This window comes from Patagioenas fasciata, chromosome 10 (assembly GCF_037038585.1).
Source record: "Patagioenas fasciata isolate bPatFas1 chromosome 10, bPatFas1.hap1, whole genome shotgun sequence".
In the NCBI taxonomy this organism is placed as follows: domain Eukaryota; kingdom Metazoa; phylum Chordata; class Aves; order Columbiformes; family Columbidae; genus Patagioenas; species Patagioenas fasciata.
Window position 1 is genome coordinate 21373720 of NC_092529.1, and position 23393 is coordinate 21397112.

At 52.1% G+C, this 23393-nt stretch overlaps 2 protein-coding genes and 1 long non-coding RNA gene across 8 annotated transcripts in view; 2 read left to right on the plus strand and 1 right to left on the minus strand.

The window, feature by feature from the left end:
* LOC139828795 (uncharacterized) overlaps nt 1–19203 on the minus strand; it is a 34663-nt gene extending 15460 nt beyond the window's left edge. For 3 of the 4 annotated variants that reach the window (XR_011740781.1, XR_011740782.1, XR_011740779.1), the window contains exons 1-2: nt 18747–19203; nt 46–17703 (exon numbers count right to left, since the gene is read on the minus strand). This is a non-coding gene — a long non-coding RNA (uncharacterized lncRNA). The remainder of the gene's footprint in view (nt 1–45; nt 17704–18746) is intronic. The other variant, XR_011740780.1, reaches the window with a different exon arrangement.
* FAM3D (FAM3 metabolism regulating signaling molecule D) lies at nt 1319–6962 on the plus strand. 3 transcript variants are annotated; one of them, XM_065845723.2, is made up of 10 exons: nt 1319–1453; nt 2210–2278; nt 3035–3142; nt 3452–3472; nt 4106–4229; nt 4482–4540; nt 4895–4945; nt 6258–6342; nt 6486–6612; nt 6827–6962. In XM_065845723.2, the coding sequence occupies exons 2-10, from the start codon at nt 2266–2268 to the stop codon at nt 6914–6916; spliced, it is 678 nt and encodes a 225-aa protein (XP_065701795.1). In that variant the 5' UTR covers nt 1319–1453; nt 2210–2265; the 3' UTR covers nt 6917–6962. The 3 variants fall into 3 exon arrangements, with proteins under 3 accessions (XP_065701795.1, XP_071669396.1, XP_071669395.1); XM_071813295.1 differs by lacking the exon at nt 1319–1453 and having other exon boundaries at nt 2191–2278; XM_071813294.1 differs by lacking the exons at nt 1319–1453; nt 2210–2278; nt 3035–3142; nt 3452–3472 and having other exon boundaries at nt 3724–4229.
* Nucleotides 9992–23393, plus strand: part of FAM107A (family with sequence similarity 107 member A) — a 28405-nt gene continuing 15003 nt past the window's right edge. Inside the window, exons 1-2 of the mRNA XM_065845624.2 lie at nt 9992–10108; nt 22298–22361. Coding sequence (XP_065701696.2) covers nt 10085–10108; nt 22298–22361 — 88 coding nt within the window. The 5' untranslated portion in view covers nt 9992–10084. The remainder of the gene's footprint in view (nt 10109–22297; nt 22362–23393) is intronic.

Consider the following 23393-nt stretch of genomic DNA (forward strand, 5'->3'; position numbering starts at 1 on the left):
ACAGGGACAGGTTTTGCAAACCCAGGGGAGTTTTGTTCCACTCACTGTGTCCAAATTGTGGCCCAGGTCTGAATCCTCACCAAGTCTGAATCCTCACCAGGTCCAGGTTTTGCTCATGGCATTTGGAGGGCAACTCAGGAGGCTCCAAAAGCAAATCAATACCAATTTTGAAGATGTTGTGACTTGCCAAGGGGGATTTTAAGGTTCTGCTCTTCTGATCCCATCACAGTTGTCACTTTATCAGGCATCGGGCTGAGGAGCCAGGCATGGGATGGGCTCCCTGCATTTAAAAAGTAAAATTTCATGCTCCAAAACTTTTAAACTGTCCTTTTTCAGGTCTGTGGCTCCCCCACCAGCTCAGTGAAACAGGCTTGCTTGTGCCAGCTCCAGCAGGAGTTTAAAACCCATTTCAGGGGCACCATGCTGAGAGGCTGGGATGGCTCAGGACAAAGTGTCACAGGGAAGAGATGCAGATGTCACAGACCCCTGTGCCACCTCCTGCAGGGACAGATTCCTGTTCACACCCACCTTCCTCTGGGAGGAACAGCTGCAGAGAAAAGCAAGATGCTGCTGCGAAACAAGCGTGCTCTTCTGGTACCCCATCAAAACCACACTGCCACCATACACCAGGGCACACAAATGCTTTCCAAGGCTTCCTTTAAAATGCAGATAAGCCATGAGGCCGCTCTCCTATGGGAAGCTGAGAGCAGCTTTGGCAGCTCCTCCTTGCCACAGCCTCATGGCAAACATGGGCACAGCACTGGCACCTCATGGGGACAAGTACCAGGCTCCAGACAGCTGCAATGTCACTGTGGGGCTGCTGCTCTGGCTGGGCACCAGCCACCCTGGCCCACTGCAAACTCCCTCCAGGGTCTGAGGCCAAGCAGGAAAGCAACCACTCTCCTCCCACAGTGCAGATTGTTTTTCTCCTTGTTTTCAAGGCTGCCTAAAAGCCCCTTACAGTGCCCCTGTTACCCAGGGTGCAGGAGAAGCAAAGGGGAGCATCTCACCAGGGCATGGATGGATGATGGGTCCAGCGTGGTGGGGTGCCAAGGGACAGATGCTGGGTCCATCCTGCCCAAAAGAGGATGCTGCACCACAGCCACAGATAATCACACGACCGCAGGCATTTTTCCTGAACTCAAGCCCTGGAGAGGGGCTGGGCAGGAGGCAAAGCTCTTCTCTCCTTCCTCATGACGCAGAAGCCTGAAATCAACTTACAGCCCAGCCCTGCTTACAACAGGCTGCTCCTTATTTACCCTTCAAACAGGAAAAGCAGCTCTCATTGTAGCTCTTCTAGGAATTTTCTATGCCAAGCCTCACTAAAAGGCTGCTTTAGTTAACATCGGGCTGTTAAACTCCGAGCACATGTCTCACGGGTGACAATTCGCCTTAGGACTCCGAGGTGTTTCCAGCACGGACGTTCACCGGGCTGCATCCCCGAATTTCAAAGGTAGGAGCGGGTCCCCAGCCCTGGGAGCCCGGTGCGGGAGGTGACAGGTGCCCATGGCAGCAGCGGTGGGAGGGAGGTGGGCAGATGGCTTGGAAATAGTTCACACTTCAAACTACAACCACTCCCCATCTGCATGAGTGAAGACACTGCAGGATTTGGACAAGGGGAAACATTTCTGTTCTTAAGTCAGGCACCCCAAATCTGGCAAGGCTCTGCCCAGCTCAGCGGCGCTGCCCTCCCTCCCTTTGCTTTCTGATTTTAAGGAGGACACGCTTATTCTTGCAGGTTCCTCTGAACGGGTAAGGCCAAATTGCAGCTTGTCCTCAGACAGCGTTTTGCAGTCCTTAATATTTGAAACCTGCTTTGCATCTTTCCAGAAGGAAATGCAGCAAAGCCCTGGCCAAAAATTATGCTCCTTGAGCTCATCACTATCAGCAGAATAGAAAAGAGCAATGGGTTACTGAGAAAAGGACATGAACAGGAGCACACAGGACAGCAGACAGGCACAGTGAAGAGTTCAGAGGCTTAAAAATAAAGCAAGCTCAATCCATGCAGCCTGCTCCAGTGTATGGGAGCCAGGACTTCAACATCAGGGTGGGACCAAGCGCATGTGCCTGATCAGAATTTATGCACCTTCAGTGACTTCTTAGTTGTTGCAAATATGCTAAACATAGCAATTAATTTTTTCAACTAATATCTGACCAGCATTGGTGGGTTACAGGTATGCTTTATGGTATTTTCCTTCTTTTTCCTCAGGGTGACTGGTGACCTTTGGCCACCCCCTGTTGGTTGTGCTTTCTCTCCCCACCACCATGCGGGTGTCAGGTAAGGAGGGAAACAGAAATTTACTTTTCTCTGTCCGTTTTTCTACAGTTCTTTATGCTCCGCTCTCATTTACACGACCCCTTCCCAGCCCAACTACCCTGACTCTCCCCTGACAGGGCTATGGGAAAAAGCCTTTGTATAAGCCTCAGGTTTTTAACAGATTTGTGTAGATTTCAGCCTGTTGTATTTTTCCCAATGAAACCCTCTGCGGCTGGGAAGATACAGCTATTGAGACATTCCTGGTTCCATAAGAGCCATTCAGCTGCAATATCAGTGTATTTTTCTACTCTTTCCATGCAGGGCTGGAACGTTTTGCTCTGATGAGCGCTGGTTTAAAGCCAAATGCCAATCACATTTGTATTAGCAGCTGCTTGGCTGTAGCTAGTGACTAATTGGGGGATAGCAGCCTTCCCAGTGCTGGGAACGTAAGAAATATTTGAATTTACATAGCTTTCTGACTAATTATCAGATTTACTTTAATGCAGAGAGAAATATTAATAGGGGCTCCCAGTAGAAGGGTAATGCCTATCTGAGCATCACCACATGCTCCAGAGATATTAATTAAGATGTCAGAGTCCTTTCAGAGGATGAAGGAAGGATTAAGGTACCTTCCCATGCCACACAAGCCCTGGCTGTCACCCTGTGCCTAGTAACCTGGGGACACACAAACCGAGTTCCCAAGAAGCCAGATGGAAGCTCCAGTTCCCGACCCACGCTGCCGCTGCTCTCACCTGGCTCCTCTCCCATCCCTCGCAGGCGTGATCCGGTTCGTGGTTCTGCTCGTCACGCTGCTGGGCACATGGTTCATCGTGCAGACGTACTTCGATCGCAGCTGGAAAGCCATCAGCCTGCGGAGCTGGCTCGGTGAGACACCAGCAGGGCTCCAGCTGGGTCCAGAGGGAGGGTGTGGGTGTCCCCTTTGTGAGCCAGACCCCAGAGCTGTATATAGTTGCCACGAACATTTGTACTTGCAGTTCCTGGCCGAGACTATAGCCACCAGTTTTGACCATTGGGGATAGCATGGTGAGAAGATGCACCAAGGCGGGTGGCTCTGGGGATGCCTGCAGACATGGGGAGCAGTTTTGGAGAGATAGTGCCTGAACAGCTGCTCCTGGCTTAGGGAAGAGCCAGCATCTTTCTGGGGTGTCTAATCCTCCTGCTTGGTGCCCACAGGTACCACCAACAAGCTCGACAGTGAGTACCGCTCTCAACTTCATCTCCATCACACAACAGTGCTCCGTGGCTGAGGGTGATGGTGGAAGCACAATAGGTACCCTCAAGAGCCCCTTTCCCAAGGCAAAGTCCCACCCTCCCAAACGCAAGGGAGTTTCATTATTGCACACAGCAGCAATGTCCTTGGTGGGCTCTGCAAATGCACAAATCCTCAACAATCCCCCTGCCCCAGCAGAAACACCCCTGGGCCACAGGCTATCGCAGGAAGAGTGTCACTGGCCTGTCCAGGCATTGTGGCACAGGTCCCTACCCTGGCCAAGAATGGGGAAACTCTGGGCAGAAAAGCCACCAGGGATGGTCTTGAACAAGTGCCAGCTCTGAACACTTGTGGCACACACCCCTCCGATGGCCGTGCCATCCCGCTGCTCATGCCCAGAGCGGCACCTGCCAGCTTATCCCACCCACCCCAGCCTCAGCACCATAAACCTCAAACAAGAAGCCAGTCCCAGCCCCAGGACAAGCCTCCTTCAAGTGAGAAGCTGGTCCAGGTGTTGTCCCGTTATGGGGCACCATGCCCCAGCACCAGCCCTGCTCAGCCCCTCCTGGACACAGCCGGTGTCCCCCCATGGCTTGCAGCTCCGCTCCCCCTCGCAGGCCAGCAGCCGCCCCGGCACAAGTGCGGGAACCAGAAGAGCTGCCCCCAGAACCAGTTCGCCTTCAAGATCATCAGTGGTGCCGCAAACGTGGTGGGACCCTCCATCTGCTTCGATGATGTGGTGTAAGCAGCACATGGGAGGGATGGGGCTGCCCTGGCCTTGAATGGGCAAGTTTAGCCTCTGCCAAGCACAATAATGGCCATCACAGGGCATTTCTAGTTTAAAAAAAAAAAAGTTGGAAATTGTTTTCTTTGCTACCACTTCTGCAGATATTTTGCTGTCTGCAGCCACTTTGCCGAATCACACTGTTTCACCAGCACCAGTATTTCCAGGGCATTCCTGCACTTACTGGTCATCTCCACTTTCCTTTCCAGCCTCATGAGCAGCGTGAAAAACAACATTGGCCGAGGCCTGAACATCGCACTGGTGAACGGTGAGTCAAGCAGGCACTAACCCCTCTGTCCCCATGGCTGGGGTCCCTTCCTGCCCCTGGGAGGGGACAGGCCATCAGGAACCCCGTTCCAGGCACAGTGGCTGAGCCAAAAGAACATCAGACAAACTTACAGTTGCAAGAAATGCCAAGGAGGATGGGAACAAACCCACCTGGGTCATGCACAATGGCTCCCTGAACTCCACTGAGCAACACGTTCAGTGTCACAGCAAATACGACACACTGAGTGACGAACTAAGCATTTTGAGGCAGGAACCCCAAGCTGGTGGTCTGGCAAAGCCTAGAGCCACCCCAGTGCAAACTCACTGTGCTCTGTTTCGAATTTTAACCTTCCAGGAACAAGTGGGCAGCTCCTGAAAATCGGTACGTTCGACATGTTCTCTGGAGGTAAGCACGGTCTCTTTGCTGCTCCGCAGCTCCCAGCCAGGGCTCCCACGGGCACTGCTGCCTGCCGGCTGTTTAGGCTGCTCCTCTGCCGTGTATTTAATGATAAAGTTGAGTGGACTTTGACCAGGGTTGCCAGCCTGGGTGAGAAAAGCTCAGCTTTCCCTGAGGTTGTTGAGCCTGGAGCCCTTGTAATGCATTCACATCCGAGGTTGGCTATTTGTGCATTTTAAGTGCATGTAAAAGACTGAAAAAACCAAAATTCCATTAAGCTGAATAGACCAGGGCACTTCGGACCTGAGAGTGGCTACTTTCTGAGATCAGGTAGTTACACTAATCCTGAGATTTTGCAGCTTTCACCTCTGTTTTTGAATGCTGCTGGAGGCCGATCAGCAGCTTGTTTCCCTGCCTTTTGCAGAAGGATAAATGAGGAGCTTGAGGCACAGCAGACCCTGGTGCAGGGCAGGTGAGATGCGGCCCCCAGCCCCAGTGCAGCCAGGCACAGGGAGCAGAGCTTGGTGGCAGCAAAGACCACGTCCCTGTGCCTGCCAGCTTCAAACAATCTTCCTAACAGCAAGAAGCTGCTCTGAGCAGGGGCAGCACCTGCTCACAACCCGGCTCGCACTGACTTGCAGGGTGTTGCAAGTCCCACCGTGGTTGCAAATCTGTTACCAAACCTCTGCAGAGTTTTGGCAGGAATACTCCAAATCACATGCTAAAATCACCCCTATAGGGTGATCCCCATGGATCAATCACCCTTTTTGCTTTTTGGGCTTGCGACCTGTTCTCAGTAACTCTGGAGTTTTAAGGAGAAACAGCAATATCATGAGGTTTCCAGCTGAGTGTGTGAGCGAGATGTGCGGTGGGAGAGGCACCTGGGAGGAGACAGCAGTTGGCTCCTGTGCCACTAGATGGGGCATTGGACTCAAACATCCCTTGGATGCAGAATGAGGAATAATTCCGGCAATCCAGCCACAGGCAGAATAGCAGGGCAGGCAGCTCTGCGGCCAAGTGGGTTAATTTCGTGTGGTGGGAAGTAAATTCACATAACTGGGTTTCCCAGCAAACTTTAGGAGCAAACTCCCCTTCACAGTTGTACTAGCAGGAGGAAAGCCCCAGCCCTGGGTGCTGTGGGAGACCCCAGGTGGGAACACAAGATGGGGAACGCAGCACCTGGGAGCCACATCCTTCCCCAAGCCTGTGACCCCAAATCCTGGCTGGCACCAGGATATTTCTAACCGACCCAGAGGAGGTTCCCCAGCAGCCACACAGCTGCTTAATCCCCTTTTCTTCCCTTAATGCTCTTCTCCCCTAGACATTAAACAATTGGACACCTTCCTCCAAGAGATCAAGTACGGCACCATGGTGCTGACAGCCAGCTACGATGATGCTGCCACAAAGTGAGTCTGGCCCCGGGAACAACACCTGGCTCCCCAAAAACCCACAGCTGGGGGGAGCTGCAGGTGCTGCTGCCAGCAGCAGAGAGGGGACAGGAGGGGGCACCCACCTGGAACCACACTGACACCTTCTTACTCTCTTTCAGGATGAACGACAAAGTACGGGCACATTTTGTGGAGCTGGGCAGCAGCCACGTGAACCAGCTGGGCTTCCGCGACAACTGGGTCTTTTTGGGAGCAAAAGGGCTGAATAACAAGAGCCCCTTTGAAGAGGTATGTGGCCCTGCCCTGCCACCAGCTCCAGAGGCTCCCAGCCTCTCCATAGCACCTCCTGAGCCACATCTCACGTACCTTTCTGCAGAAGACATGGGCCAGCAGCGTTATCCCCCCACATCGAGCCAAGCTGCAAGTCTTGCCACCTTGCAAACTTACACTGTGGTGCCAACCTCCTTGTTCATTTATCTCTTTTTTTTCTTTTTTCCTGCAGCACATCAAAAATAATCAGAGAACAAATAAATATGAGGGCTGGCCTGAGATGCTGGAGATGGAAGGCTGTGTCCCCAGGAAGATGGATTAACATCAAGTCCCAGCCTGCCACGAAGGCGAGACCAGTCTCACAGGGACCCCAGCCCCATCGCAGGGACCCCAGCCCCACCGCACCGCCCGGTCACGCAGCCCAGCAGCAGCTGTGCGCTCCAGGGACCAGCCGTGTCACAGCAGGGACCACACAGGGCTTGGAGAAGGGCTGTACAAGCACCCGCAGAGCCTGAGCAAACGCCCGACCAGGTTTCAGCCGAGTCGTCCTCATCTATGGGTCAAATTTGGGGTATTTTATTTTTTCTGTCTTCAAACCAAAAACTTTGTAGGAGGTTTTTCACATTTCTTAAATAAGATATCTATTATAAGACACTACCTTCTCGCTTCCATTTTCAAGCATAATCCCGGCTTTTCGTGGACATTGCCGTGTCCTCTGCCACCAGCTGGATATCACCATCGCCACAGCACCGCACACAGCTGCTCCCCTCCCCACATGGCACAGGGTAACGTCATCCCTGGGGATGCTCAGACCTTGGTGGGTTCCCCCTGGAGCTCCTGTCACCCCCCCACACCGTGTCTCCTACAGCCACAATAAGGCCCAATGGCCACAGGGATGGCTTGCAGCAAAGCAGGGTAATATTCACAGACCAAAGCATTTCCCCCACCCAATTGCACCCTTCCTGGGTTAAATCAGAGTTTAAGCCCCCAGGACAGGTCTCCCAAAGGTTGTGATAACACCAGGGATGTGCCAATCTGACTTTGGCCAGCAAAAAGGGAGGGAGGGATGGATGTGCAGGTTTCTCAGGCAGCTGAAATTGTGCAGCACAACCGATAGGTGGGAGCCTTTTACCAGGAGAGCTGGAGCCAGCATCACCCTGGAGGGATACAACACACCAGAGCTGGCACCCCCACAGCCACTTTGCTCGGGGAGCTGCACCGCAGTGCTGCTGGCTGACCCTGTGGAACAGGAGAGATTCCTGCCGAAAAGCAGGCCAGCAAAGCCCCGCAGACCTCCTTCCAGCATGGTTCCCATCCTGCTGCCCAACGTCGAGGAGGTCTTGGGGGAGCATCTGCCCCCAACTCGTGTCTGGGTGCATTCACCCGTCTGTGCCCAAAGCCTCCCCAAGCATGCACACTGCTGAGATCTGATAAAGCCTGTGAGCAATGGCCCAGGCTTATCTGTCATCATGGACAGGAACAAATTGGCATCATATACAGACTTTAATTTCCTATGATTGTATCTGTTTTTTCCTCATTCTTCAGAGCAGACCAGCAGTTTTGCAGAATGTGAGGCTGAAGCATTTCTGCTGGAGCAGGGCAACACAGGGCAATTCTGAACAGCCTTTTCTGCCTCTAACAGCAGAGTTTGCCCCAGCACAGCTTCTAACAGACAGTTCACATTGGTTGTCTGAGCCCACAGGTCACCCCAGGGGTGGAGAGTGTCAGCAGGATAAGGCCAGGAAGAGACACAGCCTGTCCTGCACCGGCCACCTTAGGGATGAAACCCTGGATCCAAAACCCAGCACGACCATCAAAAACCAGCAAGGCAACCAGTTTCCCCTAAAGAGGGAAAAATCCCAAGATAAATTGTGCAACACCTGTAAGAACTTCCAAAAGCCAAACTGAAATAAAACTCCCAAATGGCCATCACAGAGGAATCCCTCAATAGCCGTAGTATTTTATCCCAGCTTATCCTCCTGTGCTCTAAACGTGCACCTGACCACGCCGAGGGAAGCCTCTGCCATAAATCGATCCCTAAATCCGCTGCAACAGCAGCGGTTAATCCCGAGCGCTGAATCATCTCTACCCATGGCAGAGAGAAATAACCCAACGCAACAGACACAACAGCCCTCACATCACCCAGCCCTGCTGCACTGTCAGCATAAATATGCCAACTATTTTAAGCCCCCTCAGAGGGTCTAGATTCACTCGTAAGCCAAACTGAAAACAGCCTAAGAGCTGGAAAGGCGGCTGCATGGGGTAAACCAGTGCACAGCGTCAGCTACAGCCCAGAAAACACTCGGCACCTTTCAGCTGCAGGAAACTCTTCCTGGCCTTTTGCAATGCATGTTAGAAATCCGGTTGAAAGCCAAAACAAAGAAAATTTCTGTTTCAGCACGCTACAGACAGTTAAAACTAGCTTTGAATCTATTGCTGAGCGGTTACTAAGGTACATCACTGTTTTCAATAAATAGGGAGAGCGAAAAGTGCCACTCCTGTGGCACCTTAATCATCAGCCAGTGTTTCGAGGAGCCATTCCTGCCAAAGTCACAGTGTCCCGAGAAATAAATCGAAGCTTTTCAAAAGTCCAGAATCTGGGAGGCAGGGCTATAAATATGGCTTCAGGAGTCAAATTTAACTTGCTAATTTTTTAAAAAAAGATCTGAAAAGGGTTGTGGGTGCAGGGACAGCAATCCCCAAATGAGGTTTTTTTAGTGCCCTAGCATTTTGAAAGCTGTATTAGTGCAGAGACAGGCACCTACCTGGCTGGTTATCATGGTGTTGCATCCCCCAAAGACTTCAGCAAACACAAGCCCTGACCTGCCCGGTCTCCCAGGACGCAACTCAGGGTACCCCGGGCTCACCAGGGGGGCCTGGTGGGTTCCATCAGCAAACAGGCAGCCCAGGGCATTCACAGGAACAAAGTTTGCAAAATCCAGTGCTGCAAGAGGAGCCAAGAGCCAGGATGCACATGAGCAGCAGAGGGATAATCCTCCTTTATTTTGGTGGTATGGATTTATTTCGGCAAGGCACCCAAGGAGCAGCTATGAAGGATGCCACCGGCAAGGACCGATGGGTGCCGAGGCCCCGCAGCCGGACGAATCCGCGTCCTGTGACATCTTGCCCTGTCAAGTGCAATTACTGTAATCTTCCACAGCCTCTCAAAATACAGATCCCGGCTTAGAAACCGGGCATCCACAGCATGAAAGCTGCCTTTGTGCCTGGGCAGAGCCTGGGCGCGAGCCAGACGTTAGGTGCACGAAGAAAATGAGTTCTCCACGTGCTGGGAGAAGGGAGGAAAAGCAAGATTTCCCGCCTGACCCCGCTGCAAACGGGCTGGATTTCACCCACATCTCCCCGCAGCAGCCACTGAGGAGCCGGGAGCTGCACAGCCACACATCCCCCCAGGAGTAACGGGGATAGTGACCACGGGCAGCCAGCCAGTCCCTCACCCCAAGTGCGCAGGGCACAGCCAACACATCGGATCATGGGGGCAGCTCACGGGAAAAAGGTAAGGGGGCTATATTTTGGGGGACTGCTGAAGCGGTGGTGGGGTGATGGAGAAGGCGCCATCTGCTCACATGTTGCTTGTTTTGCCCCATGCGTGTTAAGGCAGGTGATGGCAGCAAGGGATTAGAGGGAAGTGACCTGCTCGCGGGTGCGTGTGTCAGTCATCAGTGACAGATTAAGTAATTCCACCTGATGGGCTCAGCATATGGTCTGCCAGGGCTTTCAGAACAGCAAGTGAGGGATGAGAGCATTGCAGTAGGATAGACAAAGTTTGGCTTTCTGGGGAGAAACATCAGGCTTGCTCTGAGCATGTCCAGCAGCCTGCGGGATGTCTCCCACAGATGTGGTGCAGAATGAGCCCCAAGTATTCCTTGGCTTGTGAATTTCTGCCAGCTCCTTCCTGGGATGGGGAGGAGCTGGGCCAGGTCCCACGGCACCCACACACATCTCCCTCTCCTCCAAATCACCCAAGGAGAGCACCCAAACAGCTCCAAAAGGAAACGGGGCTTTATGGAGTCAGAGCCACCCAGAGGTGGCTAGAGAAGGTTGTGCTGAGGATGCTGTTAGATGTCATTTTGTGTACATATCTGATGACATCAATGCCTAGAGATGCATCACCACTATTCGGCTGGGATGCTCTGATCTGCTATTAGACTTCTGGAACTTGTCTCCCAGATCTCCAAGAGAAATGCACTTGTGCACCACACTAGGTCAGTAACTTCTGTTGCAACAGGGACAACTGTGGCTGTTTGCACCAAGAGGGACCCTGCATGCTCAGCAGAGCATGGCTTTCTTCCAAAACCAGAGCTAGACACCAGTACAGGGGAAACACACAAAAAACAACCCACTGGCCAGCACTGCCGACAGCCAGAAGGACAACTGGGGCTGACATGGGATGAGCAAACATCTACCTATTTTCCTGGACCTCAGAGATGTGCCAGGTACAGGAGGTGCTGCTCCCAGCCAGCCTCAGTTTCTCCCACACCCATCCAAGGCACTGACACGGGGGGGGCTGCAGCCATGCTGGGGGTATGTGGCATTCCCGGGGCTCAGGAATACGATGGCAAACTCGGGAGGAGCCACATTCTGCCCACAGTTAATGCCCAGACCATTGTTCACGTGGCTGTGACCTTCAGGCCTTGGCACATTTGCACGGGCATTACTGAAAGCAAGGAAATAAGCTGGTTAGGTCAAGCTTGGCTCAGCGCCATGCAGTTCAGCCCTGCTGCGTTCAAAGCAATCTATGGCAGCCTCCAGACCCCCAGACCAGATGGTTTTTGGACAGATCTCCTCATTGCTCCCCCTTTCCAAAACACCACAATTCCACCACAGCCAAGCACTGAATGGCTTTGAAATGCTCCCGGGAGCTCAGGCTCTCCCATTGCGCCAGCTCACCCTCGGCTTGCTGGCAGCCCCAGAAAGCTCCAAGACAGTTTTACTTTCATTGGCACCAAAAGGTCAGAGATTTCACTCCTGTTTCAGCCTCCCAAACATTGCCCAGGTTGATAAAAGCCTGTGCTACCACACGTCTGTCAACCAGCAGGGACATCTGTGGCAGCTGCTGGGTCAGTGCTGTACCCTGCGGTTGAAGGTGACGGAGGATGGAAACAAGGCAGCTCCTCCTGCTGCATTTCCAGAGTGGACATGAACAGCAGGCTCCAGCCCTACACAAGTACCAAGTTGGGTCTAAGTGATGGGCAGAAAAGCTCTGTTTCCCCTAACCAGTGTAAAAACAGCCTACTGAGGGCACAGTCACATCAAGGGCTCTGCCAGCACGACCCATCCACCAGCTACAGCCCAGAGGGGACCCACTCAGTAACACAGAGCACGAGGAAGGCTCAGCACCCCTCGCCAGTGCTGCCTGCATTAGCAGTCTCAGCTGCACCCCTTTTAAACTTAGACCAGAGCAGCACTCCAAGGGGATTACAGTAGTGGATTGTGGAGTGCAAGGCAATCCCCAGCTCCACAACAAAAGGGGCCGGAAAGGCTGCCAGCGTGGCTCCAAGGACATTTCTACTTTCAAAGGCTGCAGCTGCTCCCAAAAAACCTGTTCTGGTATCACCGTGTCCCGTGGGTACAAGCAAACAGCAGGGCTCCAGCAGGACACCGTCCCCTGCCAGGACACCCTTTGCAAGGACTCAACAGGGGCTGGTTTAGGGGTGTTGCAGAGCTGGTTCTGATGTGGCTAACATCCCTCTAACCACAGCAAACTGCCTTCAAATAACCCTGCATGCGCAGCCTCCCCAGCAGCAGCTCCCAGGGTGGCAGGGCAGATACTCCAGATCCTCCAACAGAGGAGGGGGCTGTTTCCAGGCACCTGCACCTCTTTGCTGCTTTTCTCCCCCGTTTCTCAAGGCAGGGTTTGCATAGCGGCTGCTTCCCCAGGGAAAGTTTTCTGTCCCCAAATTCCCAAGAGTGTCAGTTTACACTAATGTCAGATGAGCTGAGATTAGCCTCGCTGCCCAGTGAGGAGCTTTGCTCTGCAGTTGGTTTAAAACAACAACAGGCAGCACGCCAGCACCAGGGAGAGGCTCCGCTTGTCCAGGCAAACCACGGTAGCTGGCTGCCCATGCCGAAAACTGGGGCTTTGAGAGCATCCTTTAAAACTCCTTCATCTGAGCGTTGCAGAAGGAGGGGACTGGCATTTTTGGGAGCTGCTGGTGGGATTTCCCCATGGACACAACTCACCCCACTTGTGAGGGCATCCCCACAGCTGGCCAGAGAAGTGCCTGTGTCCCAGCTCCCATGGGATGCACTCACTGTTCTGTCATCCACCCTTCTCTTCAGGGCACAGGGGAGGTGGCCCACGACACGCACCGTGTCCCTCAGCTGCCCCTATTTCCAACCAACTTTGGCTTCGGCCAACCTGCTCCACCAACACACTGAGCTGCACTTCATAGAGTTCTCTTTTCAGCAATCACACACATTATTCACACAAGAACAGAGGTGAAGGCTACAAAAATCAACACTTCAGCTCCAGAATAAAGAACAAGTCCTAAAAAATTCCTCTACAAAAGGGCGAGAGGGGAAATAATTCTATAGTTAGCAGGAGGAGGCTCTCAAACAGGTAGGTAAGTGCCACTGCCCTTCCAGTAGCTCTGGGCTCATGATAACAGGGTCATGCTCCTACTAAACATCTCTGTAGAACTCAGTTATCTTGGCTGTCATAAGAATGATCTCAGTTTTTAAAGGCATCTGTTTACAGCTCTCACAGTACAGGGAGAGAGTAAAATATAGAAGTTGTGATTTTGTGGATTTTCCACCCATCCTCAAGGAGGCAGGAAGCAGCAGTGATTTTCCCAGCACCACTTAACACTGAGCAAGGGACTCGCTTCCCCAGATCCCCCCACACAGGTGAAATCCCAAACCAGACATCCCTCCCATGGGACTAACCCTGACAGTTCAGCTCCACATGCACGTATCCTGCTTGGAATCACACCAGCAATAAGCCCACACATTCAGGGTGACTCCGGCTAAAGCAGCATCCACCATGCTCAGCACTGTCTCTTGACTTGCGCTGGCTGCGAAAACCATGGTCAAATGGGGAGCAGAGCTCCAAAATGCCAAGGCAAGATCTAGAGGGATTTTTTTTTTAATCTATATTGTTAAAAGAAAGATCTAGATTGACCAAAAAGCTGGTTCTCACCATTCAAGAACTTAGAAACTCTTATCCAGACTACAAAAAAATCCCAGGCCCTTCTCTTGGAAAGCACAGGAGAGAGTAAGGGGAACAAGAGGAGCTGTGTTGGTGACTTGCAGAGGAGACGTTCATAATGCGAAAATGGCTGTTTCATGCCAGTGAAGTAGAGCACAGGGAAGAAACTGCTATGAAGGGACCAGCACTGCGGCTATCCTGCTATGGGGACACGGATCTCATGAGGCCGAGGGACGTGGTCCTGGGACCTGCTATCAACAGTACTTTCCCTGCAGTTACCAGCACGGGCAGCATCTTAAATGGAAACTGCTTCAAAATCAAGATGAGGAACGAGGCACAAATCGCTCCCAGAGGGGACGGAAAAGCTTAACTACAGCAAGACAAAGAGGCATGAAATGCAGCAGCTTGTGACACTCAGGAGAGGCTTTGTGGTCCAGCAGCCCCTTGTGCAAGAGGGTATATCACAAGGACACAGCCCTCCAAAGCAGAGCTCCAGCATGCACAGCGGGATTTTCCTGGCTCTCCCTATTTCAGAAAGCCAGCAGCTGGTGTCTGTGCCAGCTCTATCAAAGCATCCCTGTGCCCGGCCAGCACAAGAGCCCTCAAGGGACCCTGCCCACTGGAGCGGTGGCTGTCCCCATTCACTGGCTGGGGCTGCCACTCCACTTTCAGCAAGAGGAGCTGCAAGTGCCAAGGCCCATGAGCAGAACAAGTCCCACCGACAGCCGCTGAATGCCATCAGTTGTTTGGCGGCACTGGCTCCAGGAATAAATCCAAAAATCAGATGGCAACTGGGAATTGCAACATTTTGGTGTCCTGAATCATTGCACTGCTTGGGGAGAAGGGTTTGCCACGTGCTGCCTGCAACAAGCCTTGGTTCAGAGGGACAGGAACAAGAGCTGATGACTTTGCACATCAGGCAAGTCCATAAGTGCCTTGTGAGAGTGGGGAGATCACTGATGAAAAGCCCATTTCTGGGTAAAATTAACACATGTCCAGAAAACAACAACCCAGGCTCTTGAGACAGCAAACACTTCTAAGTCCTCTCTTGTGACACAGCACACCCCAGAGCAGAAAGCTGGGCCAGGGCTGGTCCCCAAACCTCCACAGAAGCCCTATAAGATTACTTTATCCTGCCTCTTCTCTCCTTTTTCAGCCCTATGAAGTCTCATAGGGGGTGACATTTGGGAAATCCTATTAAACAGATGGACTGCTCCAGACTTTCATAGGCTTGAGGTTTTTAAAAATAATATTAATAACTCTATAGCATCCCAGCCTCCAGAAGTCAAGCTCATTACAGTAAGTTGCTCTAACTCCTGGAAAGAGATCTCAGCTTTATTCCTTACCTTTTCAGCCTAAGTCCCCAGGCAGCACAAGTGTAAACCAGCTCCAACACCTAATATAACCCACTCCAGGAAGGCTGACATTTTTGTCTCGAGAGGTTTTATATGGGCTCAGTGCAGGCAGGGAACTAATTGGCACACAGCTGCCCCAGTTGAAGGCTCTGCCTTCCCCACCCTGCACTGCTGCTTCTGCAGCTGCACTGGATCAGCCACCCCCATGCTGCATCCTTCACGGTGCAAAACCAGCTGCCAGCACCCTGCTGTGATACCTGTCCTGGCTCCCTAGACAGCTGACTTTGTGCTGAAGCAGCCAGAAATAAATATTGTCCCCATTATTCATGTGGCATAAGCCTCCATTTTTGCAAAACACTATTCTTCAAGGTACTTTAGAGTATCTTAATGGTCTCTTTGCAGCATGACAGCAATTCTCCCCAAAACTGCTGGAGCCCTTTTGTACCAGTGACTGATGCTCTTCCCATGCAGTCAGCAGCATCTCCAGAAACAGCAGAGCAGTCTTTGGCATCCTCAGTGCCACCATACTTACAGTACGGGGCAAAAACAAGCTCCTGAGACAGGTAAAAATTGGTTTATCCATAGCAACAACTTAACTGGTGCCAACAACATTGAGGTGGGCAATGCAAGTATTGCCAACAGGTAGAAGGGTGAGAATTCAGCTCTGCCCTGGCAGGCAGCAGTGTTATGTGCTCTGCACATTGCAAGGGATGAGATTAAAAAGCACTGAACCGCAGGCAAGGACTTCCTTAGGACCACAGCAGAACAGCAGGTCCAGCAGCACCACGCCGATGGATGGATGTGCTGCTCTGGTTTGTGCTGTAGAGCTGCCAAGAGCCTCCCTGTGCCCTTAGCCGTGGGACATTGGGCTTCGCAGTCAGCTTGAATGCTGACAAATGAGCCCTGCACACTGGCTGCCGCAGGGCTGAGCCCTCTCACTGATTGCTGTCATTAATCTGCAGGAAATTTTCGGCTAAGGTCGGGTGCGTCACGTTCCATCTCCCCAGCAGCCAGTGCCCCGTGCAGCAGCATTTGCTCTGGTCTCGGCGGGGAGTTCAGTGGGGTCCCTGCCCCAGGGCTGGCAGCTCTGCTGAGCTCCTGTTCCCATGCTGCTGCTTCCCTGCTTTAGCTCTTTCTGCTCTTCTTTCTGGGCAGGCTGAAATTGGGCTTGATTTGGCAGTTTTCAAGGCTGCAGGAGGGCTGGTCTTGCCTTCCAGGGCCAGCCCTGCCAGGAGGACTTGGGAGGGGAATGGGCAAAGACAGGCAGAGGTCAGCGCGGCACTCATCTGTGTCAAATTGTGTTTTCTTTATGAATAAAATAACACCAAGTGCTATTTGAAGCATTTGCAATTTTCCACTTGACTAGGCAGCAAAGTGGCCACCTGGCTGGTGCTCCCTAAGAGGAGCTGCAGTAACATGAGCCTGCCCCTGTACCAGACCGAGAGCCCAGCCTCCTTCTGCAAGCCTAAATTTTCTAATTGCTGTTGTCAAAAAATCCCCAAGGCTGCTCATCACCCTTCTGAGAGTGGCCACAAAATCTCCAAGGCTGCTGGTGATCCTCCTGAGAATGGCCACGAGCATCCGCCTCCAGCTCCACCTTATCCCAAGAAATGCTGCAGATTCATGGAGGTCAAAAGACTGGTCATGAAATGTTACACCAATAACTTGATATTTTCTTAAAGCCCTTTGCAATATGATAGGGAAATGAGCCGTGGTTGCGGCCAGGGACCAGGAGTAACACAAGCTCACAGCTTCACTTGAAAAACCCACTCACCCGTGGGCAGTGGGGTATGGAGGGCTGGGCAAGGGCACAGAGCACTGGGCAGACTGGGACAGGGAGCGATGGGGCTGGGCACCACGCTGGAGCAAGCACGGGGTGCCCTGGGGGTTCGGAGGGGCCGGTGGGGGGTTCAGCCAGGTGCCACCTGCTGCTGTCCCCCTGCTGAGACCCTTCCCATGACAAGGGCAGCGCCGCAACAACAAATTTCATAGCTGCTGGCTCAGGAGCGCTGGGATGTGCTTGGACACCGACTCCTGGGTGCCTGCCAGTCCTGATTGCAAAACCTGCCAAAATAACAGTGTCCCATAATGAGCTGGGAGCAGAGGAATGTGCACAATCAAGCTCCCTGCCGTGGAGTAACCCTCCCGAACCCAGAGAGAGAAACACCCAGTTTCTTGTTACGGCCTCAACAGCAGTGATGTCGTGACCACCACTGGGAAGGGAGGGTGGGTATTGCTATATTGTCTTTCCTAACCCTCAAGAAATTTTGGAAATTCATCTACACTGCAGCACTTCCTCTGGCCAAGGGCAGCAGGGAACTAGCAGTGATATTAGGCGTTGGGACATGCTGGTGATTTCTTTTGTGTTTCTCCTTAACAAGAAAATGGTGTCATCTCGGCAAATATGTGCACCAGCTTGCTGAATCAAATAAGCTTCAACACCTCACATGGCAAGACTTTGCAGCAAAACAATTGAGCTGACAGATTTTTGTGCATTTACATCACAGATGGGAAAAAGTCTTACTAATCCTCAAAAGTTTCTTCCAGTGGATGATTTCACTGACGTCTCTGGATCAGTCCCAGCTGCTGCAAATGAGCACAGATAGACCAGAATTCAGCAATAACACAGGAGATTTAGGCAACAGCTTAGACAACATCTCGGCATCCAGAAGCATGTAAGAGACATTTTCATACAGAGCACCAGGAGCAGCAAGAGGGTATCTGAGGCTATTTGAAAGCAGTGGTAGAGTACAGTTTGGCTGACCTCTAAATTGCATGTTTTGTGGCTTCATCACACACAAAAATGCTGGCTTCGATCTGCCAGCCATCAATGCCTTGTTCTGGGTCATGACAACTTCTTTCAAAGCCTCTGGGTTAAGCAATAAGACTTATTTTAGTCAATGGATGTGTTCATTCATTGAACACCAACGTTCCGGACAAAATACCTTTCTCTGAGCCCATCTACTCCCAAATAGGCTGGGCAACTTCCAACTCTGCTAATGGTGCTTCCCTCCCCAAACCAGGTCTGTGAGAGATTCACATCAACTCTCAAGCTGGGTGGCATTTTGCCCACTTTAATACCTCTTTATAACCATAATCTGATTGCAGCAATTTCTTGTCAAATTTATTGGCTCAGACATTGGCTGTAGTGCAGTACAGATGCTAAGATACCACTCCTTAATGGCATCTGTATTGATCTGAACCTGCCTGAAGCCATCCTCCTCGCCCTTCCCGTGGCTCGCACTCTGACCACGCTGATGGCTTGTTTCCCTAACTGCTTGCATCAAAGCAGAAATGTGCCAAAATTACCAGGTATCAATTTTGCTGCAAGTAAATATTAGAGCGCCCACACGTAGGACAAGTAACACTGATTAATGGTTTATACAGAGAGGCTGGCTTTAAGCTGTGGTTGGAGCATTGCAAACCCAAGCAGGGAGCCGCGGAGGAGGATTCCTGCTTAGACCCGGTGTTTCAAAGCAGCCTACAGCTGCAAAACTGCCTCCAGACATTTGCTGCAGGAGTTCTTTGCTGTGCATCAGTCAGGGCCAGGAACAGTCCTGCTGGGGTATAATGATGCCCAGGATATCTGGGAGTAACATAGAACAGTAAAAGTACATGAGACTACTTACTATTTATACTTTATGTTGCTTTGTTGCATTTAACCCCACTTAATAGCTAATTCCAGCTCAAGTGGTAGGTGTCCCCACAGACACGGTCACAGCAGGGTGGGGATCCCAGGCAGGAGCTGGCCTGTGGGTTGGAAGTGGTACCTGCTCCCATCAGCCGTGTTTCCAGGATCCTCCTTCTCTTGCTGAAGAAATTCCCTGGCCAGGGCCGCTGCGGGCTGGCTGCTGCTGCCATGGATGGAAGCACCAGGTGGGCTTGGGGCAGCTCCTCCTGCATCCACGTGCCCCACATGCATCTGTCCTGCTCACCTGCAGAGGGGCCCAGTGTTACCGTCTAATCCTAGTTTTGTTAGCACTTCTTAGTCCTGGCTAGATGCAGGCATTTTCCACCCATTTACTGCAATACACACTCCCCATCTGAACCCTCACTGTGACAAAGCCCTCTGACTCCTGCAGTACCTGACCCCTGCACAGTGGGGTCGGGGACAGAGTCCTGTCCCCATTTTGTCCCATGGGGAGCAAGTAAAAGTCTCTAACATTTGAGCAATCATTAACTTCTGTCCGTGAGCTGGGGAGGTGTGAGAAGCCATCCTGCTCTGCAAACACACTAATAGCTGGAGTGGAGATTAGCAGGAGTGTGTTTCCAGCCTTTCCGTGCCATGGAGGTGACGAGGTATCAGGGACAAAGTACCACTTTGAACAACCTACATGTCCTTGGCTTTGCCACCACCAAGGTCACCACCACAGTGCAACCAGCACAACTTCTCAGGTTGTAGTGGGATTGCACGGTGTGTGCAGGGGGACAGGGAGCAGGAGGGAGGGCTGGTCCCCACCATTGCAGGCAACATCTCACATTAACCCAGCGGAGGAAATGTTTAACAAGCCTCCAGGACCTCCCTGCAGCAGGAGGTGAAACGCTGTCTGCCTTCGAGTCTGGGCGACTTCAGTGGGGCCAGAATTTTGTCTGAGGATCAGGAGTCTGGACACGATTGACAGCGATGCTGCACTCCCAACCCCATGCTGAGAGCGAGATTTAATAAAGATACAGGCAGGGCCCGGCAGAGCTGTCTGCTCAGTAATTCACAGCTTGTATCAGGCTCCTCGGCGCTGTGGCCGGACAGACAGCGAGCCCATCTTGGCGGCGGCGTTATCTCACTGTCATTGCCTCCATGTCAGGCTGGCTGCGTTACACAACCATGGGAAAGCCAGTGTGTGTGTTGTGTACTCACTTGACTTGTCTGGGGATTTTTAATACATGAGAGACGTGTCCACACAAGAAAGCTCCTGATGCTGCAGCAACTGGCTAGACCAATGGCAGCCAGCACCTAACATCACTAGCAAAGTAACTCAACGGGTGAATGTCAATCTAATATACAGTCCCAGTAATGAGGACTCGGCTGTGGGCTCCCCCAGAGCCATCTTCCTCCTTCAGCATTCACTAATTAACCGGACAGCTGCCCATCACACTCTGGGGCACAATCAGCACAGCATTATCGTCTCTTTACTTATATATTGAATGAGAAGACCACATCACTTCCTCAGCTGGGCAGAGTCCAAGTCCCAAGAAATCATAGAATCATTTTGCTTGGAAGAGATCCTCAGGATCATTGAGTCCAAGCGTAACCTAACTCTAGCACTAAAGCATGTCCCTAAAAACCTCATCTATGTGTCTTTTAATCCCCTCCAGGGATGGTGACTCCACCACTGCCCTGGGCAGCCTGTTCCAATACCTGACAACCCTTTTGGTGGAGAAATTTTCCTAATATCCAATTTAAACCTCCCCTGGTGCAACTTGAGGCCATTTCCTCTTGTCCTGTCGCTTGTTACTTGGAAGAAGAGACCAACACCTTCCATGCTCCAAGCTCCTTTCAGGCAGTTCAAAGATCAGAAGGTCTCCCCTCAGCCTCTGCCAGGCTGAACCTCCCAGGTCCCTCAGCCGCTCCCATCACACTTGTGCTCCAGATCCTTCACCAGCTCCTTTGCCCTTCTCTGAACTCGCTCCAGCACCTCAAGGGCTTTCTTGTGAGGGGCCCAAAACTGAACACTGTATTCAAGGTGGGTTGTCACCAGTGACAAGTACAGGGGGACCGTCACTGCTGTGGTCCTGCTGGCCACACTATTCTTGATGCACGCCAAGATGCTGTTGGCCATTTTGGCCACCTGGGAAAATGAGTCCTCTGTGGCCACATGTGGCAAAAAGCTGTGTCAGAGCTGTGCCAGAGCCACCCAGCTCTTCTGCCAGCTCCCAGCACAGGGACTCCCTCCTCTGAGGGTGACACCTCCAAACCAGACCCTCACCTGCAAACCACCCCCAGCATCCACAGCAACATGGGGCCACGTGGGGCACAGAAGACACAAAGAGTGATGCTGGGCTGAGCTCCCTGTGCCACCTTCTACTGGGATATGAAGCCACTTTATAAGAAACATGGGGGCAGTTGGTGAATGAGGCAACTCCTTGTCTGCAGGAGCCACTCCAGATAAATATCACCCAGCAATCAACCGCCTTCACACAGTCACCATCAGGGAGCTACAGGGGGAATACAAAGGCTTTTTGTTAATCCAAAAGACTCCGGAGCACAGGGTGAGATTGCTTACTAGTTCAGATAGCAAAGAGAACTGTTGTGCAAGGAGGTCCTAGAAAAAATAGCTTTGCCATGAGAAGTCCTTTGGTGCAGGACTGGAGGTCCTAAGCACCCCACAAACCCACTGCCCTGCAGAGAGGAGCCCAGACCTACAGCTGGGAAGGCACTAGGGCATATCAGACAGAAACACATCCAGAAAATTTAGCTTGCCTTTTTCCAATTTGTTTTGCTCAGTCGAAAGCAGGTGTTGATGGATCATAGCCCTTTTCCACTCTCTCATCTACCAGCCATAACCACACTTACTTGGGAGCTCAAAGTGGGTTTAAATTGATGCCTTTTTTCCCACTTTGACACATCTCTAGTGAACTCACAGACATGAAGCTCAACACCAGGTGCTGAGCTTTAGCATGCTCAAAGGCAATCCAAGAGGAGTAGTACAGATGTGCAACCGTCTCTTTTTCAGTTGAAAATTGAGCCAAATGTTTTTTTGGAGCATGCGAGTAGCCAGGCTATGGGGCAACAGGTGATGTGAAGAGAATCTGCACAGCCATGAAAAGCTTACAGGGCATATGTGGACTGCAAGGCAGGTTGCAGTTTGAGCAAACAAACTGCACAGCCTCCCCACTTAAAGCCCCTTCCTCCACCACAGCCTTGGTCTAGGGGCAAAAGCTGTATTGGACCTTCAAACCCTGCCCGTGTCTAACCCACGTCTGATGGGGCTGAGCTGACCATGCACACACAAGTACACGTACACACATACCAAGCACACGGGAATGCAGAACAGCCTGCCTCTCACCTCCTGCACTTGAAACTCCACCTCAGTTAAATTCAACAGCTCCTGGTCAGGAGGTAAAAAAAAATAATAAGTTTTAATGACAGTAGCAAATGACCAGCAACTCTTCCTACATTTCATCTCCTGTAACAGAACAATACCTGTGCAGTCCTTTCCCATTTCTCTCTCTTTTCTTCCAGAAAGAATATTCCCTTCAGCCCAAGTGTCCTGGTGGCAGTGGGAAGCCCAGGAGCAGTGGCTCGGGTGAGTCCAGCAGCCTGTGCTCCCCGGGGAGGGAGAGGCTGGGATGTCTGCTCACACCCAGCACTGCTGAGCCCTTGGCTAGAAAACATGGCTGGGATGGGGGGAAAAAATGCTGGGATGTAGAGAGGAGCAAAGGAGCTGGGTCTCTTTAGCTTGGAGGAGACTGAGGGGTGACCTCATTAATGTTTACAGATCTATAAAGGGTGAGTGTCAGGAGGATGGAGCCAGGCTCTTCTCGGTGACAACCAGTGATAGGACAAGGGGTAATGGGTACAAACTGGAACACAAAAGGTTCCACTTAAATTTGAGAAGAAACTTCTTCTCAGTGAGGGTGACAGAACACTGGAACAGGCTGCCCAGGGAGGTTGTGGAGTCTCCTACTCTGGAGGCATTCAAGACCTGCCTGGACACCTTCCTGTGGAACCTCATCTGGGTGTTCCTGCTCCGGCGGGGGGATTGCACTGGATGAGCTTTACAGGTCCCTTCCAATCCCTGACATTCTGTGATTCTGTGAAAATGTGGAGAGGTGAACATAAGTGAATAAGCACCCCTGTGGCTACGGCAGCCTGGCCCCTTTCTGCAGTCCTTCACAGGGTCAGGAAGTGGCCACGCTGATGTGTGCACCCATGGATGCAGGAAAGTGGCTGGTACCTGCACCTCGGTACCAGCCTTTCTCGGGGTGGAAGTAGTTTCCTGCCCACTTCCTGGGACCAAAATTATGGGCATCTGCAGGCTGGCAAAGGGCGACCTGGGCAGAGCCAGACCACAGCGCCCATCCCAGAGCTGCTGAGGTGGTTAAACTCCTCCCTCAGCTTTGCAGCCTCTGGATTCCCAGGCTGTGGTAATTCAGGGATGGCCAACATGGTACACATGTTGTCCCCACAGCACAGATGGGGACAAGGGGTCCGATCCAGGCAGGGGCTGCATCTCAGCAGGATGAGACCTGGGGCAGTGATGCAGCAGCATCACACAGCCCTGGTGCCACCAGGACACCCATGGCCCCCACCCAGGGGCTGCTTCTACCTCCTGCAG

Coding starts and splice junctions, on each gene's coding strand:
- FAM3D (XM_071813294.1), top strand. CDS start 3,880: ATGCCCAGAGCGGCACCTGCCAGCTTATCCCACCCACCCCAGCCTCAG. Junction 4,230..4,481: donor ATCTGCTTCGATGATGTGGT/GTAAGCAGCACA, acceptor TTTCCTTTCCAG/CCTCATGAGCAGCGTGAAAA. Junction 6,343..6,485: donor TACGATGATGCTGCCACAAA/GTGAGTCTGGCC, acceptor ACTCTCTTTCAG/GATGAACGACAAAGTACGGG.